Genomic DNA, 18,543 nt, shown 5'->3' on the forward strand with positions numbered 1-18,543 from the left:
ACCTTTTTCCATTCTTACTTTTTTTTCTTCAAGCACTTCGATCACGGTAGATTAAATTAATCGTAGATAAAAGTACGTCGGCTTCGTGACCTTGAAGATATACAGAGAGACAAATACGCGCATATGTATATACATGATGATAATCGATTTCGAAGTACAGAAGAAGAAAAAGAAAAGAAAAAATTTAAAAAAAAAAAAAAAAAAAAAGAAGATGGACGTTTGGTTTCTCATTCAATGCAGAAATTTTTCGATGAATTAAATTATATGTTTTCTTCTTGAATACATCGAGAAAAAGAGAAAGAAAGACAGAGAGAGAGAGAGACAGAGAGGAAAAGAGAGAAAGAGAAAAAGAGAGAAAGAAAAAAAAAACTTTCTTCTTTCGATCGGCCATGTCCTGACGGAATCGCTCGTGCCAAGGTCATTGATTCCTCGAACAGTTCCGGCTTATTTTCTGGGCCAGGTTCGCCGACAACTACCAGAACAGTGGTACCAACATCAAAACGAATAACCTTTGCTAAGAGAATGATGACGTAGTTTGACGGTGTGAAGTTTTCATGTGGGATCTAAGCCGGCCGGTAACAAGAATATATACCCTTGAATTACACACAACTTCACTTCATTCGAAATCTTACGAGCGCCTACCTCGCTCTTTTCATTCACTACGTTTCTCAACCAAATGTTATATTCATTGGCGTAGACATTCGTATTATTATATGAAATAATAGATACAACGAATCGGTGATTATGAAAGTAGTATTATAATTGTGTCGTTCGTTTAAGATATTAAAATATATACGTTTTATCAGATTATAGTTCTATACGTTTATTTAAAAATGTTTTTAAATTGCGGAAATGAAGAATTATTTGTTAAGAATAAATATATGAATATTGTATGTATATAATTAATTTTTCTATACTGGTCATTAGAGGAAAATAATTTTTTAATAATTCGAAAGTAAATGTTGCAAAAAGTATTTTCGAACGAAAAAAAATTATATGTATATATATATATATATATATGATTTAGATCATTTTCGTAATCATCGGCAAATATACCATATTAATTTTAATATATATTAATAAATCTACGTTTTTATACTCGCGTACACATACACACACACACGCGTATATTATAAACATTTATGTAACATATATACGAAATATATAAGAAATTTATTCGATTTATTTAAAATTATATTTTAAATCTCTATACATTTTTATGCAATTCATGATTAAATAATTACAAAATTATAATTATATATACATACATATATATAATATGTATATATAGATTTAAATTTATATAATCTATTTTATACAATATTGAATGTATATTTATATTATATACAAAATATAAATTACATTTTGATAAATTTATATATATAGATATATATATACAATGTATTTTCACAATATGTATAAATAAAATTTTATATACATATATATATATATAAATTAATTAATAATCATAGATAATAATCTAAAAAAAAATCAAATATATTTAAATGTAATTATTAATAAGATACGATTATCAACGTTTACGCCGCTGATGACCGAGTTTACGGGTTCACCTTGAGGAGGTCGCGGGACGTCAACCTAACCCCCCTTTCGCTTGTCACCGCCATACCGGAAATGCTTCGATCGGAAGAAGAGAAAAATAGAGAAAGAAAGAGAGAGAGAGAGAGAGAGAGAGACAGATAGATAGGTAGATAGATAGATAGATAGATAGATAGATAGATAGATAGATAGATAGATAGATAGATAGATAGAAAATAAAAGAATGATGATGAAACAATAGGAAATATTTAATTTCACGAGTAACCGAAAAGAATAGACGTAATGAATGTTACAGGAAATCCTATTCTATCGGTGATCTATCCAATTATAATCAGCACAATAATGGCGGAGACGAATATACTTAACTGATAAAAAAAGAATAATACGATTAATTATTCATCGCCGTTGTTATCTCACATTAAAATACATGATTTCTTTTCTTTTTTCTTTTTTCCTTCTTTTTCTATTTATTTATTTATTTTTTATTAGTACATACGTTAAAAAAAAAAAAAGAAAGAAAGAAAAAAGAAAGAACAGAAAATCGATACGACATATAAATTGCGTGCGAGTTTGACCGTCGTTATTCGCGTGTCTCGTGTATTCTCAATTTTGACGTAAAGAAAGGAATCTCCTTCCTAAAGATTCTAATCTCGTAAGAAAAAGTTTTCATTATCTTTCTTTTTCTCTTTCTTTTTCTATCTCTCGATATTGTTAAGTATCGGATAAAGATTTTTCTCTCGTAGGAAACGTCGATAACTGTGTCGATAATTCTATGTAACTAAATGAGACTCATCGAAGTTAAAGAGAAATGAAACAGGATGTAGAAAAACCGTACGTGCGATGACAGCATCCCATGGATGATGATGACGTCAGTAAATGTAGCTGGTCAGATGACGAACCATGGCGATGATCATGTACGATGACGTTAGCAGGGCAAGGTAGGCAAACAAGTAAGTAAGCAACCGAGCAAGCAACCGAGCAACCGAGCAAGCAAGCAAGCAAGCAACCAAGCAAGCAAGCAAGTAGTCAAGCAGTCAGGCAAATAAGCAGGCAAGTAGGTACGCTTGTACAGTCATAAGGCTCTCCGAAGAGGAGGAAGGAGTCAGAGAAGGAGCCAGGAATCTCCGCTTTGTCGACTCCCGGTTGGTCAGTTTCTTTCAGTCCGCCGTATAACGTGGTACTCGGAGTGTTGGCTCTTTATAACGTGATATATATATCTACATATATATATATATACATATATATCATACATATCAGTTTAATGTGTACGAATATAACTTAACACACCGTTAAGATATATATGTATATAGATATATGTATGTATATATGTAGATATATATATATATATATATATATATATATATATATATATATAGATACCGCGTGATGACCGCGAAACGAATATAGAGGGCGAATCTAACGCCGCGTTCGCAAACGGCAATGAAATCATCCTACCGACTAGAAAGAACACCGACGAATGACAGTGACCCACTTGCCGGTTCCGGTTTGCCACCATATTTCAAATCGAATCAATTGAATATTCAAATGATTTAACGATATTATATTTTTAATGTTTTTATTATTATTGTTGTTGTTGTTGTTGTTGTTGTTGTTGTTGTTGGTATTATTGTTTTATTAATATTGTTATTATTATCATTAGTATCATCATTATTAATTATACTCGCGAGATAGTAAAACAGTGCAAAAGATTGATATGATCGAAGTGTGTTCGTGACTTTTATTTGTTCTTCTTGGTGTTATCGAAATGTGTGGAAAAAAAAATATGGAGAAAAAGAAGAAAGAAAGAAAAGAAAAAAAAAAAGAAAATTTTTATCGTGGACAGTGGAATATTTTGTTAAATCTATTGTGTTTTAATATCTTATTCTTTATTACACATCGTACGTCGATAAGGAAGGTCGCATCCCACACGTAAGATAACAGCAAATTTATTATTTTTTCTCATTGCAATAGTTATTAGATAACAAACAAAGGATTTATATGTAGCACGCAAGAATTTTGAAGCTTAATCGAACGATCAAAATTCATCATTATATACGGTAATTCAGTAATCACGTAGACACCTGTATCAATAAGCATTGACTCGGTTTAATTCGATTTCCGTATTCGGTTTTGTTCTTATGAACGATAAATTACATACGTGAAGTTTATCGTATTAGAATCATAATACTTTTACTTCGTTTGTTTCATACACAGAGATAAAATATATATATATATATATATATATATATATATATATATATACACACATATGTGTATACGTGTGTGTACATATATGTACATATTACTAATTAATACTAAAAATAAATTCGAGTAATATACGATATGTTAATTCTAAGCAATACTAAATTAAACTCACACATCCAACATACGAACACGATCAAAAATATGATTAGAATTCTGCAGACATACTATGTAGATTATATTCGATAAAATTATTATATTACGTATGACATCGATATCAATTTTATTATCAGCCATTTAAAATTATCAAATATCAAAATACGTTATCCGTCAAAAAAAAAAAAAATGAAAAAAATAATATAGAAATACTCAAGGACCTCCTCTCATCTCTTATAAGCAACAAGGATACGACAGGACAAAGTCCGTCTAGAATGACTCTCGTGGGCCACGAGTTCATCGACGGAAATACATCGCTCGAGTCAGATGGGGGGCTGCGTTCCGATATTCTGCTCGTCTTCCTGTTCCTACTACTCTTTCTTTCTTTTCTCTCTTTTTTTTTTCCCCCACTTATTCGTTCCTCTTACTCGAGATGACGTCACGACACAATACTTCACACTTCATTTTCCAATTAAGTCGCGATTATTTCGATCGCCCGTTAACTAAATCCTATTGATTACATAAAATAATTATAAAAAGTGATTACAAAAAGTGATTACAAAAAATCATTCAAAAAAATAAGTACGCAAAAATGATCGACAAAAAAAGATCTTTTCTCTCTGTTCTTTCATTTTATCCTCCTCCTTCTTCTTCTTCTTTCTTTTGTTTTTTTTTTTTTTTGTAATCTTCGTCATCGTACTCCGTCGGTAAAGAAGAATATATGGAAAAAAATAAAAAGATAGGAGGAAAGAGGACATACGACGTCGCCTTTATCGGCTACAACTACGACCACATCGGAACGCAGTCGCGCTCGGAATGCGAGACACGGATTTGAGACGAGCATCTACTATCGTAATAGTGTAGGAACGTATCGAGTGCAACTCGACGAGTGTGCCTTATGGAACGCGGAAATTCGAACCGACCGCCTCTTTAGAAAAATCGTCGCTAGGGCGAGCGAGGGTGGCTGCCGCCATTTTTTTCTTTCTATTTAATTGAGATTTTTTGTTTTCTTTCTTTCTTTTCATTTTTATTTTATTCTATTTCATTTCATTTCATTATTCTGTTTGCAAAAATTACAACAAATATTATAAAGCCACGTTTCCTTCGTAAAAAAGAAAAAAAGAAATATAAGTTGCATTAAAATTTTGACGAGCGTTAAAAATTTCTTACACGTTCATACATTCATAGACATATGTATGTGTGTGTGTGTAATATGATTGATGTTTAATAATGCATACAATCATGGCTGCAAATAAAAAATTAAATTAAAATCCAATTTCTATTAAATTATAACACTTTTAACGTCTAGTTCGTCGGACTATGTATATAACATCGTTAACAACCAATCACGAATGAATAAAATAAGTGATTCGAGCAAGCGTCGCACCGTGAAGAAAAATTCTAAACTCAACACAGTAACGTATTTACTTGGTCTTTTTGAAAGAGATATTTTTAACGCTCTTTTGCCTCTTACCAACCCACGAATTCGATTATAAACCAAATATAAATTGTATAGGGAACAGAAAGTATAGAAAGACAGAGATAGATAGAGACACAGAAAGAAAGAGAGAGAGAGAGAAAAGAGAGAGAGAGAGAGAGAAAGAGAGAGACATACTTTTTCGGATAGGATGTCGCCAAGTTCTTCTTGAACCGTGACGGTGCGATAAAAATCCCGAACGTTAATTGGCCGAAGATGTTCATAAGAGCGTGCACAATGATTTACGTAATACATGAATTTAACTTTACGATAATAGAGAATGCGGTAAATGTTATTTCGTTCGAGTTTTACGACGAAAAGAGAAAGAGTAGTGATATATTCCAATTTGAGATTTAATAACAATTAATAAAAACTTTGTTGTGAACGAGGTGTGTAAGCAACGAAAAAAAGAACAAATTCCAGAAAGAAAAAAAAAAAAGGAAAGAGAAAAGAAGAAAAGAAAAAGCAAATGAAAAAGATTTACCAGTGGACGAAGACAAAAATTTTGTAACGAGAAGAAATAGAGAGAAAAAGAGAGATAGAGAGAGAGAGAGAGAGAGAGAGAGAGAGAGAGAGAGAGAGAGAGAGAGATACAGATAGAGAGATAGATAGATAGATAGATAGATAGAGAGAGAAAGAGAGAGAGAGAGACAGAGTGAGAAAAAAAACAAGATGGACGATCGAAACAAATAAATGTCTTTCCCATTTGAGACACGAGCCAACGAGTATCGAAAGTTTTAACGGCCAGAAATTTTGAGAGTTTATATCAACGTAAGTAAAATTTTGTGATTTCGTCGAGAACGTTTAAAGTCCATACGCAAAGGAATTCCAAAGTTAACTGAAATAGGAAACGCATTTATCTCTCACACTTTACTGACTGTTATGGTTTCGATCGAGAAATTGATCAAAAAGTTTCTATTCGTCGGGCACATCCTTCCAACGATGCTCGTTACTTCTTTCTTTCTTTTCTTTTCTTTTCTTTTCTTTTCTTTTCTTTTTTTTTCTATTTTTTCTTTTCTCTTTCTTCTTTTTTTTTCTTCTTCTTTTTGAGGTTATGATCGCGAGGTAATGATGGAATAAAAAAAAAAAAATTGGGCGTTGGATTATCAACGATAGTTATCGATACAAGTCTGCTTGTTGTTTCTCTACTACCTTTTAATTTTTTCTCGTATGTCTATAAGCACTAGTTGTTTTTTTAATTATCTCTCTTTTTCTCTCTCTCTCTCTCTCTATCTCTATCTCTATCTCTATCTCTATCTTTCAGTCGATCTTTAATCGTAGAACTACAGAAATCATATATCTGCTTGTTTCTTCTTCTTTTTTTTCCTTTTTCTTCTAATTTTTTCGTTTTTTTTCTAATATGGATATCGCTCGCATAATAAGTCTCAGACGACAATCATAATTTTTCTTCCAAGGAGGCACGACTGCCGATAACAACGTTACGTTGTACGAATAATTATTATATGGAATCATTACGGAAAGTTTTATCGTCGTGTCTTCTTTTATCATCATCGAACGTGCTATGAGTCAAAGAATTCTCTTTGCGAGAAAAGTTTCTTGGTTAGATTTGATACGAACTCGAGATACTTCTTCAATGACGATTCCCTTTTTATGAAGTCACGAATGATATCGCAAAATTTTTTACACCGACTTTTCATAAAATGTGATAACGAGATTAATAATAATAATAATAATAATAATAATAAAAAGTAAAATAAAAAAAGAAAGAAGAAAGAAGAAAAAAAACATAAAAATATCTGAATGAAAAATGTTGACACTTACGTACGCGTGTACGTACGTACTTATTTTATTTTAACATTGTACAAAATTGTCGTGCGGATTAAATATCAATTTTTGTAAGAGAATAAAGTAAAAAAAAAAAAAAAAAAGAGGGTTAAAGGAAGAAAATACGATTTGCTTTTTTAAACGAATAATATATACTTTCTCGAGATACGAGGTGTGGTCAATTCACCGTTACAAATATGTATATGACATATAACTTACATGCCATACAAGTTGTTTGCCTAGATGAAAGCTTGTTATTCGTCTAAAAGCCATGATATCTCAACGAGCGAATGAAACTGGAATCGTTTCACACAGATAAACACATTCGATTCTTTATAACTTTGAATTTAAAGTTGAAGGGAAAAAAAAAGAAACCTTGGAGAACGAAGAACACTATACACTCTCGACGATAAGAAACATCTGAAAAGAAAAACTATTGTGAAGCGATGCATCCGGATGACGTCTTCACCGGCCGTGATCGTAAACGTTTTTTTGGTCGGTGGGACTTTCGTCCGTTTGCAAGGCTCATGAAAACATCGAAACTTCATCAACGATCGATAAAGAAAATACTCGTATTTTTTGGTAGGTAGATATATGACCACGGTCGGTAACATATCGACCATATATATTCATTACCTTTTTTTTTTTAATCATCAAATAAGAAACGATATAAAAAAAAACGTTGAATTCTTTTTCATCCTCTCTATTCGTATTAATGACAAGAAAAAACTTTAAGTTATAATTGTATGAAAAGAAATTTGCAACTACGGTCGATAACGTATCGACAATATATTTGTTATTTTCGTATTTTCAAATTTATAATAGAAAAAAAAGAATAAAAAACAACGTTCTTTTTCATCTCAATGAAAAGAGAATGAATAGAAATTAAACAAAAAGAAGAAATAAAAAGAAAAAAGAAACCAATAAAATATGATATGATAACGACGATATCCGATGCTACGTTTGTCACTTTACGATTTTTAAAATTATGAAAGAAGAAGAGATAAGAAAAATTTTAAGTTCTTATTAATTTCTACATTTCGTATCAATGAAAAGAGAGTAAATAGAAATTAAATAAAAAGCATCACTGTTAACGTTATGTTCTTTTTCGTTCTTATTTGCGTTATTAAGAAAAAAGAAAGGAAAAAAAAAAGTAAAAATAAAATCTAAATAAACAGAATTTTTACTACGGTCGGTAATATATCGACGATATATATATATATATGTCACATACATATTTTTCTATCTAACAAAACGTAACAGAAAAACATCGAATTTTTCTTTTTCATTTTTACTCGTATTAATAAAAAAGCAAAATAAATTAAATAGAAATTAATAAACATGTTATTTTCAAGTATGTTTTCTCTCTCTCTCTCTCTCTCTCTCTCTCTCTCTCTCTCTCATTCTCCCTCTCTTTCTCTTCAACAAAAGAATAATGGCGACATGTCTGAAAAAACTTACGAGAAGAAGAAAGAAAATAAAATATGAAGAAAATATCTACGTTATAAAGATTTTTACATACTTTCATGTGAATGGGGCACGGAAGATTGATAAAGTCGGAGTGCAAAGTATGAAAAATTTTCTCTCGGAATATCAAACGTCGTAATTTGATAGATTGAAAGAGAGAGAAAGAGAAAGAGAATGAGAGAGAGAGAGAGAGAGAGATTGAGAGAGAGTGAAAGAGAGAAAGAGAGAAAGAAAAAGAAAGAGGTTGACACTGGTTTGGAACACGAGGCCATCACGCGGCAAACAACTGAAGATAATCAATCGGTCGACCGTAGAACATCGACGCTACCAAAGGACTATTTTCTTGGAGATTTATAGATGTTTCTTTTGGATATTATTATTGGATATTATTATCAATCTGTTGCGTATGCGCGCGCACGCGTGTCAAAGTATCTTTCCTCCCGATTTCGTTTGATCGTTATTATTGAGTAACAGATCCGAAACCGAACAGAAATCGCAACGTTTTCGCCGGTCACTGACGTAAGGATACCGGTAAGAATAATTAGCAGTTAAGTAAGTAGAAATTAATACATAAGATTTATAATTTTGTTTGTATATTTTACAATCGGACAGATAAATTCGATAGATCGATTTATTCAAAATAATGGAAATTTTATTGCTATCATTTTGAAAGATATTACAAAGTTAACTTTGCATGACATTGATAGTTCTTTTTTTTTTTTTTTTCGATCACAAGACGTTATCTGTCTCGTTAGTTAATTATACATGTATATACGTTGATATATATATATATATATATATTTATATTATTTTATATATATATATTATTTTTTATGAACTATTTTATATATATATATATATAAAACTATATATGTAATAATCAACTTTTGTTTTATTAAAATAGATCGAATGTTCGATCGTTAAGATGATTAAATCGGATTCTACCTTATCGATTTCAATCGATCGAAATTTTTCTTAAATAATATAAATTATATTGTAAATTATAATGTAAATTTATTAACGTTTTTTAAAAATATAATAAGCATCACTTTGATGTTATTGTTCTTTTTTTTTTAATAACAATATATTATATACATATATACATATATATATATATACACGCAAAACACACACACACGAAAGAATAGTTTTCATTTTATTACACAGATCGAATATTTGATCTCATTACAATGCCTAAATCGGAAACTAATGTACCGATCATGACTCGATCGAAAAAAGAAGGAACATTCAATGATCCAAAACTATCGCTTAATGAAGTAAAAAATGAAGCTACGAGTAAAACGATCACTGAGAAGGACAAAATTGATACACCGGTTGTGAAACAAGTACAACCGATGAAGGAAGTTATGAAAACTGATGTACAAGTTGAAAAGAATATGATGGATCAATCGGTCGAGAAGAAAACTGAAAAGAAATTTGTTATCGAGAAATCTACGGACAAAGATCGATCATCTTCAAAAAACGTTGAATCTTTGATCCTTGAAAAAAATGTAAGTTAAATTTATTCGTTATTTTCTCTCTCTCTCTTCTTCTTCTTTTTTTTATTATCATTATTATCATTATTATTATTATTATTTTTTCTTTTTTCTTTTTTTTATAGAAACCAAAAGATCCGTCTGCTTTGAAGAAAGATGAATCTTTGATCCACGAAAAAAATGTAAATCATCATGATTCGTTTCTTTTTTTTTTCAATTTCATAAAATTGATAATGTTATCACACACTCATGAACACACACACCTTTTTATTTTTGTTTTTTTTTTGCTTTCTTTTCATATTTCTTTTTTTTTTTTTTTTTTCTTATAGAAACCAAAAGAAGAAAATCGATCTACTATGAAGAAAGATGAATGTTCCATTCTCGAAAAGAATGTAAATCAATTTGATTTGCCTCGTATCTTTTTTTTCAATCCAATAAAATTGATAACAATTATATTTTTATTTTTATTTTTTTATTATTTCTTTTATTTCACTTTCTTTAAATTTTTTTTTTAAATAGAAACCGAAAGAAAACGTTCGATCTTCTTCGAAGAAAGATGAATCTTTGTTCCACGAATATAATGCAAGTTAATTTATACCATTGGATTTATATCAAAATCCAATCAAATTGATAATTGATCGCATTTATGTTTTTAATTATTTATTTATTTATTTATTTATTTATTTATTTTTTCATTTTTTTTTTTTTTTTATAGAAACCAAAAGAAGAAGTTCATTCTTTCGCGAAGAAAGATGAATCTTTGTTCTGCGAAAAAAATGTAAGTTAAATTTATTCATTTGATTTAAAATCCAATAAAATTGTTAACGAGCATGTTTATATTTTTATTAAATTGTTAAAATAAAATACGATTATGAAAATGCGGTCATCCACTTTTTTTAATCATTTTTTTTTATTTTTTTTTTACTTTTTGTTTTATTTTTTATTTCTTTTATAGAAACCAAAAGAAGAAAATTTATTTGCCTCGAAGAAGGATGAATCTTTGATCCTTGAAAAAAATGTAAATCATCTCGAATCCTTTTCTTGTTTTAATTCAATAAAATTATATATATATATATATATATATATATATATATATATATATTAAAATATTTATATTTTCACTCTTTGTTCTTTTCTTTTTTTTTTCTTTCTTTTATTATAGAAATTGAAAGATGAAGTTCGATATTCTTCGAAGAATGATGAGTCTTTGATTCTCGAAAGAAATGCAAATTAACTTCGTTCATTTATTTCAAAAGCTAATAAAATTGATAATGATTGTATATATATATTTTTATTGTTATTATTAGTTTTTTTTTTTTTAACTGTAAAAAGTGCAAATATGTTTAATGCGTTTTTTCTTTCTTTTTTTTTTTTTTTTTTATTAAATAAAATTGACGACGTTTATATTTATATTCATTACAATTTTTTTTATAGGTACCTAAAGAAGAAGTTCGATCTTTTACGAAGAAAGATGAATATTTCTTCCTCGAAACAAATGTAAGTCATTCGTTCTTTCTTTGTTGTTGTTTTTTGTTTTTTTGTAAATCCAATAAAATTAAAAATAATCGCACTTGCATTTCTTTTCGTAATTTTATTTATTTATTTTTTCTTCTTATAGAAATCCAAAGAAGAAGTGCGATCTTCTACGAAGAAAGATGAATCACCCGTCCTTGAAAAAAATGTCAGTGAATTTCAGTTTCTTTCTCGAATCAAATAAAACTTCATATTTATATTTGCGTTCAAATTTTTTTTTTTTTTCTTTCTTTTATAGGTAGTGAAAGAAGAAGTTCGATCTTCTTCGAAGAAAGATGAATTTTGCGTCCTCGAAAAAAATGTTAGTGAAATTCAATTTCTTTTTTAAGTCGAACAAAATTTCATATTTATATTTTTATTAACATTTTTTTTTTTTATAGATAGCGAAAGAAGAACTTCGATCTTCTTCGAAGAAGGATGAATTTTGCATTCTCGAAAAAAATGTTAGTCAACGTCATCAGTTTCTTTTTCTTTATTTTTTAAATCCAATAAAATTTACAATCATATTTATAATTCTTTCTTTTATATATATATATATATATATATATATATATAGAAAGCAAAAGAAGAAGATCGATCTTGTTCGACGAAAGATGAATTTTTGATTCTCGAAAAGAATGTTAGTTAATTTGATTCAGTTTTCTTTTTTCTTTTTTTTTTCTTTAATTCAATAAAATTGATAACGATTGTATTTAACTTTTTATTAAAATTTTTTGTTTATAGGTACCGAAAGAAGAATTACGACCTTTTTCGAAGAAGGATGAATCTGTGTTTCCCGAAAAAAATGTAAATCATTTTGATTCGTTTCTTTTTTTCTTTTTTTCTTAATTCGATAAAATTTTTAAGGATCATATTTATATTTTGATTACAATTTTTTTTTTTTTTTTTTGATAGAAACCAGAAGAAGATAATTTATTTTCGTCGAAGAAAGATGAATTTCTTTTCGTCGAGAAAAATGTAAGTCAGCTTGATTCGCTCTATTTTTTCTTTTTTTTTTTTTTTTTTTAATCTAATAAAATAGATAAGGATCATATTTATTAAAATCTTTTTATAGATCATAAAAGAAGTACGATCTTCTTCGAAGAAAGATGAATATTCGATTCTTGAAAAAAATGAATTTGATTGATTTCTTTTTTTTTATTTTAAATCAAATAAAATTGATAACGATCATACTTGTATTTATATATATTTTTTTTTTGTTTTATAGAAACCAAAAGAAGAAGTTCGATCTTCCTCGCAGAAAGATGAATTTGTGATCGTGGAAAAAAATGTAGGTCAACGTCATTAGTTTTTTCTTTATTTTTTAAAAATCCAATAAAATTGACAACGATCATATTTATATTTTTATTATTTTTCTTTTTTTTTTTTATAGAAACCAAAAGAAGATGATCAACCTTCTTCGAAGAAAGAGGAATTTTTTATTGTAGAAAAAAATGTAAATCAACTTTAATCATTTTTTTTTAAATCCAATAATATTAATAATATATATATATATATACACACACATATATATTTTTTTTTTATAGAAACCATTTAAACCCGCGAACGTTGCTGTACCAAGAAAAAGTCAACCCTACGTGCCACCCATTACAAATGAATCTCCAATCGTATTAGCTACACATTTAGTACCGTCCTTACCAGTTGCTCTTTTTGAATTATTGGCCGAAGTGATCGAAGTTGCAACAGAAAGGCCTGTTAATCTTTTATACGAGCCTAGATCTAATAGGAAAGTAGCAAAGAATATTACCGACATCGGTAGGTTTATAAAATGCTATGCTTGTTTTTACAAATAAAAATATTTCAATAAATATATTTATTTATTAAGATATATTTATTGATAAGATAAAAAGAGAAATATTATATACCAATATTATATATTAATCACTTTGTTTCATTTCAGCTATTTTGTCAGCCAATGAAGAATGGGAAGATGGTAATCTTTTGCCAGTATCTTTTATATTCAAACATCGTCTTAATAAGGATAATTCACCTTCTATTTATGCCGATGTTATTATTGCTTCGGATCTCACACCTCATGTTGAAGTAAACTCATGAAACCTTCCATAGTTTCTGAATTAAATATTTGAAACGTACAAATTTACATATATACGTATAATGTTATAGGATATCATTGACATGCGTGGATATAGATGTGCTTTACCTGACAGGTCTAAAAAAGTAGGAGCTACAACACTATTGTATAATTATTTGCATACTGTTGGAGAAGGTCCAGCTTTCTTCGGCAATACTTTAGGTTAATACGAACGAATTATAATGGTATCTACACAAAGGACTTGCTATGACTAACAAACTATTGGAATTTGATATTCTCTTTTCTTAGATGTCGACTCACAAATAGCTGTCTTACAAATGGTCGCTGGTAAACAAGCTGAAGTAGGCATTTTGGAAGCTCCTGTTATCATGTGCCATAAGGACACTTTGCCCGGCATAGAATCACTTCGTATAGTCACCAGTTTGGGACCATTACCACCTTATCGTATCATGGTTAATAAAACTCTATCTGGTGAGAAAATTGTTTAAAAGAAAAAACCATTTCTAGCATCGCATCTCTTTATTCACTTTTCATTTTCGTCATTTCTGATGTTTTTTCATCCCTTTTATTTATTTATTTATTTATTTATTTCTCTCTCTCTTTTTTTTTTTTTTTTTTTTTACAGATAATCTTGTAAGAAAGCTAACATCTTCTCTACTTAATTGTAATCAAGATGTTGAACGGATGGAAAAACTAGCATCTTTTGGAATCTTAGGTTTTGCCATCAATTCCACAGATTTCTATGAATTTAGTGATGTTAAGTCTGCCATTAAAAGGGGACCGTATTATTGAAACTATCTCGTTTATATTGTATTAAATATGATCTATACTTTACTACATTTATCGTTGGAAAAAATAAACACGTATATAAATTTTATATTATAAAATAAATATAACGTTGTATTATAAAGATCTATGCATATGCACATTATCTGTTCATTTGTTTATATTCTTATTTTGTTTTGTTTTTTTTTTCTTTGCTTTTCATTAGTGTTTTTTTTTGTTTTGTTTTTTTTTCTTTGCCTTTCATTAGTGTTTTGTTTTGTTTTGTTTTTTAAATACAAATTATGATACGTACAATGCACAAGAATCACGCAAAACAAATTTATCTATAAAAAGTTACCAAAAATTCGGAGCAAGATACCCATCTGGAGGTGGTATAGAACCCCTAGCTAATGTGTTTTTTAAAAATTCTTCTAAACGTACTAAAGGTCCACCACCAATACCATCCGTGTTTTGCATACGAGGATAATATTCATTAGCTAATAACATTAACATTTTTTGGAATTGTTTAGGATAAACACTCCAAAGTGAATTTCCTGCAACTTCTAATACATCCAAAATAAGAGTCGCACGAAGATCTGATGTGTTTGGTTGAGATTCTATAAGTACGGATAAATTTATGATTAACACATTAGTTTGTCTTTGAAAATTGAAATTAATAATAATAATAATAATGATGATGATGATGATGATGATGATGATGATGATAAGAAAAAAGTAATTTTACCACTATTTAATATAGCTGCTAGCCACCTCCAGGTATGCCGTAATCCATAAGGATGTTTCTTTGTAATTCCTTTTCTTTGCGATGTTACAGTTATAGAAATATACAATCTCATTAATCCAGACATTCTTTTCAAAAATTTATCTTGCTTTTCTACATTTCCATTTTCAGAATATTTATAACCCAATGACTTGTAATATTCTTCATTAGTTTGTCCTTCTTTTTTCGGCATGAATACAGGAACCGTAAACGGACAAATTTTGTGAAAATGTGCTAAAAGTAGTTCACCAAAATCGCCATGATCGTTCCAAAGAGCTACGATTATTGCAGCTATAGCAAATGCCATTTTTGGTTTACTTGAAACAAGTGTTTCTCCTTGACTCTGTTATTAAATAAAAATGTATCAAGAACAAAATGTAATCTTCTTCCGAGATGAAAATAGAAGATTCGTTAAAAGAAATCTATTAAAAATACGTACTACTATCTTTTTCGCTAAAATATCTTTACAAAATGCTGCTCCTTGTGGATGTTGTCCTAAGTTTGGAGATGATCTTCCAATGAGAAGATTGTGCAATCTTTCATATTTATCTTTAAGATGTTGCTCGTTAATAACAGAAATTGCATTTACAGGAATATTTATTGCCTTTTGACATTCGAACCTAAATTTTTTTGTACTGGGCGATCGTGAAAACTCGTTATAATTTTTGGCATAATTCTCCAAAATTTCTTGACTATGAATGTATATTTGTAATGATTCTTTATCAACATATTTATATATATTATCTAAAAGAAAATAATATATATATATATAAAACATTATAATTTTTGAAGTATTGAATAATATTTCATTGATACAGAAACGTTAATACTTACCTTCTATTTCTTGTAATGGCACAGTCGATGTTGATGAAATATCTTCAGAACTGACTTGGTGATTTGTGGGTGTTTCTATCGCTTGAACTGTTTCTGGAACAGTTTCCAGTGTATATTCTGGAACAGTTTCGGTAGTAGGTTCTGGAATAGCTCCTGGGACAATCTCTGGAACAGGCTCTGAAACAGTTTCTAGAACAGATTCTGGAATATTTCCTGGAACAATTTCTTGAGCTTTATTGTTGTCAATGTTTTTGTCGACATTATCATTATTGATTTCATCTGTAGTTGAAACTTCGTAAACTGTTACAACTTCTTCTGGTTTGGATGGCTCTTCCTGGATCAAATCTGTATTTTGTACATCTGCATTCGATACAGGAATTATCTTCTCAGCAGTTATTCTATCTGAAAGTATAAGTATAGTGATATTTTTATTCGATTATTATTAATATTTTAGAATGTAATTGTAATATTAATAATAAAAAATACAAACCTAATTCTGCCTTTAAAGAGCATAAAATTTCATCTATCTGTTGTACCGTCATTTCTGCGCTATAAAGATCTACAGGCGCCAAATCTCCTCTCTATTTTATGTTTAAATACATATAGATGAGTGAGATAATAAAAATAGAAAATAATATTGTATATACTATAAGAATTATATTACTAATACCTTAATTTTTTCATCCAAAGATTCAATTTGTCGATGCAATTGTTTTAGAGCGACCGAATGCATTATAAAAAAACTTGCTATAGTACTTTTGTCTTTACAATTTTTTGAAAGAATAATAATATCATAATATTTGACTCCAAATTCGTGTCTAAGAAGTACTATCTTTTTTATCAATTCTTCCTTTTCTTTCATTTTCTTTCTACACTCTTCCATATCACGTTTCATTTTTTCATTTTGTTCTTGAGCTCTTTGAGCGTGTAACTGCTGTTCGTGTTTCCTTCTTATCTCTTCTTGTTCTGCGATTCGTTCCTCCTCGGCTAATATATCGGCATATTTTTGTGCACTTTTGCGCTCTCTTTCTTGAGCCATATTCGAACGTGAAAGGGAAATATGTTTCTGTATAGCAGTTCCATTCTCTTCCATGTGTTGCCATTTACGCTGCACTTCTTTCTACAAAATATAATAATAATTATCATTATATTATTTGATCCTTTTTAAATATCTAATTAAAATAATAACAGTATTCCTTGGAACGTATTATCTGCAAAAAAATTTACCCTGACTTTCTCTCTTCTTTGTAACTCTTCTTCCAGTAATATCTTTTTTATTGAAAACGTAATGCCACTTTGTGTTGAAATCTTATTGTTCCATTCATCTATAGATTTCTGAGGCGATTTGACATTGCACGAATTTTGCTCATTTTCAATATTCTCCAATTTTTGAAAATCATTTTTAGTTGAATCTGAATTAGGACCAATCGTAATCCGATCGATTTCACCGGATATACGCGAAACTTTTCCTAAAGCGGATACTTTTAAACAAGCAAAATCTGCACTTATGTCGCTCATATTTGGTTCCTACATATATATATACATATATGTTTATAAATATATATATATCATTATTATTATCATTACTTAATATAGAACGTATTTTAAAATATAAATATTAACTTATACAATGTATTTTTTACCGATACATTGTGCAAAGTAAGATAAAATGAATAGAAAACGTTTCACATAACCTATCTAAAATAATGAACGATTTGATTTTTCTATACTTACCATATCTTCTTTATTACTGATGGAGTGTGGCATTCTTATAATTATACTATTGCTCCAAATAAGCTTTATAAATCTAAAGAATTTGATTATAATAATTTACAAATGGAATATACATATAAGTAGGTTTATGTACATTTCAATCATTCATACAACTCATACATCGTTACGAAAGATTTAAAAAATTGTTCACATTTTGTCATTGCGTAACCGATAAAACGGTTAATTCTGTTTTATATAAATATAACATAATGTTCAGACAGCTTATACCTTTAGTCAACTTTCTCGCATGACATACGACAAAAACACAACTAATCCAATTACACGAAGTGTTTTGTTATATGTATATCGGCACGTGAAGAAAATCAACCAATCAGCCAATCAGATTGAATCTTTATATTGACCAATGATATGCTATCTTATCAATGCTATTATATAATTGGTTCATACGTATCCTTTATTTACGTTTTATTTTTAAATTAAACTTTTATAAGAAGTTATATATATATATACATATATATGTAAATTTTTAAACAATTATTATATCCACTCTATTGTATATTGTTTCAAGATTTATTTCTACAAAAGATAAAATAAGTCCTAATAGGTAATAATTTTGTAATATAGTGGTAATATGATAGCAGATGGTAGCAGGTACTCGTATATGATCAGACATTTAAGTAATGAATCACTCGTATATGGTAAA

The 18,543-nt window shown here is 28.8% G+C and overlaps 3 protein-coding genes and 1 long non-coding RNA gene across 36 annotated transcripts in view; 1 reads left to right on the forward strand and 3 right to left on the reverse strand.

Annotated features, from left to right (window-relative positions):
* The window catches only part of LOC127072101 (matrix metalloproteinase-2), a 214,145-nt gene extending 206,529 nt beyond the window's left edge, over positions 1-7,616 (reverse strand). For 2 of the 3 annotated variants that reach the window (XM_051012232.1, XM_051012230.1), the window contains exon 1: positions 7,397-7,614. In XM_051012232.1, coding sequence (XP_050868189.1) covers positions 7,397-7,398 — 2 coding nt within the window. In that variant the 5' untranslated portion in view covers positions 7,399-7,614. Of the gene's footprint in view, positions 1-7,396 lie in introns of all 3 variants that reach the window. The other variant, XM_051012231.1, reaches the window with a different exon arrangement.
* LOC127072113 (uncharacterized) lies at positions 3,408-5,821 on the reverse strand. Its single transcript, XR_007785316.1, has 2 exons — positions 4,502-5,821; positions 3,408-4,425 (listed from the first exon to the last, which is right to left on the reverse strand). It is a non-coding gene; the product is annotated as an uncharacterized LOC127072113 (long non-coding RNA).
* A 1,400-nt stretch (positions 7,617-9,016) lies between the features above and the next one.
* Positions 9,017-14,638, forward strand: LOC127072103 (gelsolin-related protein of 125 kDa-like). 30 transcript variants are annotated; one of them, XM_051012240.1, is made up of 21 exons: positions 9,017-9,175; positions 9,812-10,155; positions 10,266-10,322; positions 10,470-10,532; positions 10,660-10,722; positions 10,856-10,918; positions 11,096-11,158; positions 11,575-11,637; positions 11,759-11,821; positions 11,912-11,974; positions 12,054-12,116; positions 12,230-12,292; positions 12,397-12,459; positions 12,568-12,630; positions 12,881-12,943; positions 13,046-13,108; positions 13,200-13,428; positions 13,574-13,716; positions 13,798-13,927; positions 14,015-14,197; positions 14,352-14,638. In XM_051012240.1, exons 2-21 carry the CDS (start codon positions 9,835-9,837, stop codon positions 14,516-14,518), a joined length of 2,049 nt encoding a protein of 682 aa, XP_050868197.1. In that variant the 5' UTR covers positions 9,017-9,175; positions 9,812-9,834; the 3' UTR covers positions 14,519-14,638. The 30 variants fall into 30 exon arrangements, with proteins under 30 accessions (XP_050868197.1, XP_050868196.1, XP_050868204.1 ...); XM_051012239.1 differs by having other exon boundaries at positions 9,041-9,196; XM_051012247.1 differs by lacking the exon at positions 12,881-12,943 and having other exon boundaries at positions 9,041-9,196.
* Positions 14,227-18,183, reverse strand: LOC127072100 (mRNA export factor GLE1). Of its 2 annotated transcripts, none has more exons than XM_051012228.1 (9): positions 18,000-18,183; positions 17,841-17,913; positions 17,334-17,633; positions 16,777-17,226; positions 16,597-16,687; positions 16,107-16,508; positions 15,712-16,016; positions 15,237-15,615; positions 14,227-15,108 (listed from the first exon to the last, which is right to left on the reverse strand). In XM_051012228.1, the coding sequence occupies exons 1-9, from the start codon at positions 18,038-18,040 to the stop codon at positions 14,846-14,848; spliced, it is 2,304 nt and encodes a 767-aa protein (XP_050868185.1). In that variant the 5' UTR covers positions 18,041-18,183; the 3' UTR covers positions 14,227-14,845. The 2 variants fall into 2 exon arrangements, with proteins under 2 accessions (XP_050868185.1, XP_050868186.1); XM_051012229.1 differs by having other exon boundaries at positions 18,108-18,174.
* Positions 18,184-18,543: the final 360 nt, after the last annotated feature.

Source organism: Vespula vulgaris, chromosome 24 (genome assembly GCF_905475345.1).
Source record: "Vespula vulgaris chromosome 24, iyVesVulg1.1, whole genome shotgun sequence".
NCBI classification, from domain to species: Eukaryota; Metazoa; Arthropoda; class Insecta; order Hymenoptera; family Vespidae; genus Vespula; species Vespula vulgaris.

Excerpts from the sequence above, each read along its gene's own strand:
- LOC127072103 (XM_051012240.1), top strand. The coding sequence starts at position 9,835 with ATGCCTAAATCGGAAACTAATGTACCGATCATGACTCGATCGAAAAAA. Across the intron at positions 11,159-11,574 it reads CTTTGATCCTTGAAAAAAAT|GTACCTAAAGAAGAAGTTCG; the intron begins GTAAATCATCTC and ends TTTTTTTTATAG. Across the intron at positions 12,944-13,045 it reads TTGTGATCGTGGAAAAAAAT|AAACCAAAAGAAGATGATCA; the intron begins GTAGGTCAACGT and ends TTTTTTTTATAG.
- LOC127072100 (XM_051012228.1), bottom strand. The coding sequence starts at position 18,040 with ATGACAAAATGTGAACAATTTTTTAAATCTTTCGTAACGAT. Across the intron at positions 15,616-15,711 it reads TTTTAGCGAAAAAGATAGTA|AGTCAAGGAGAAACACTTGT; the intron begins GTACGTATTTTT and ends ATTTAATAACAG. Across the intron at positions 15,109-15,236 it reads AGCAGCTATATTAAATAGTG|AATCTCAACCAAACACATCA; the intron begins GTAAAATTACTT and ends CCGTACTTATAG.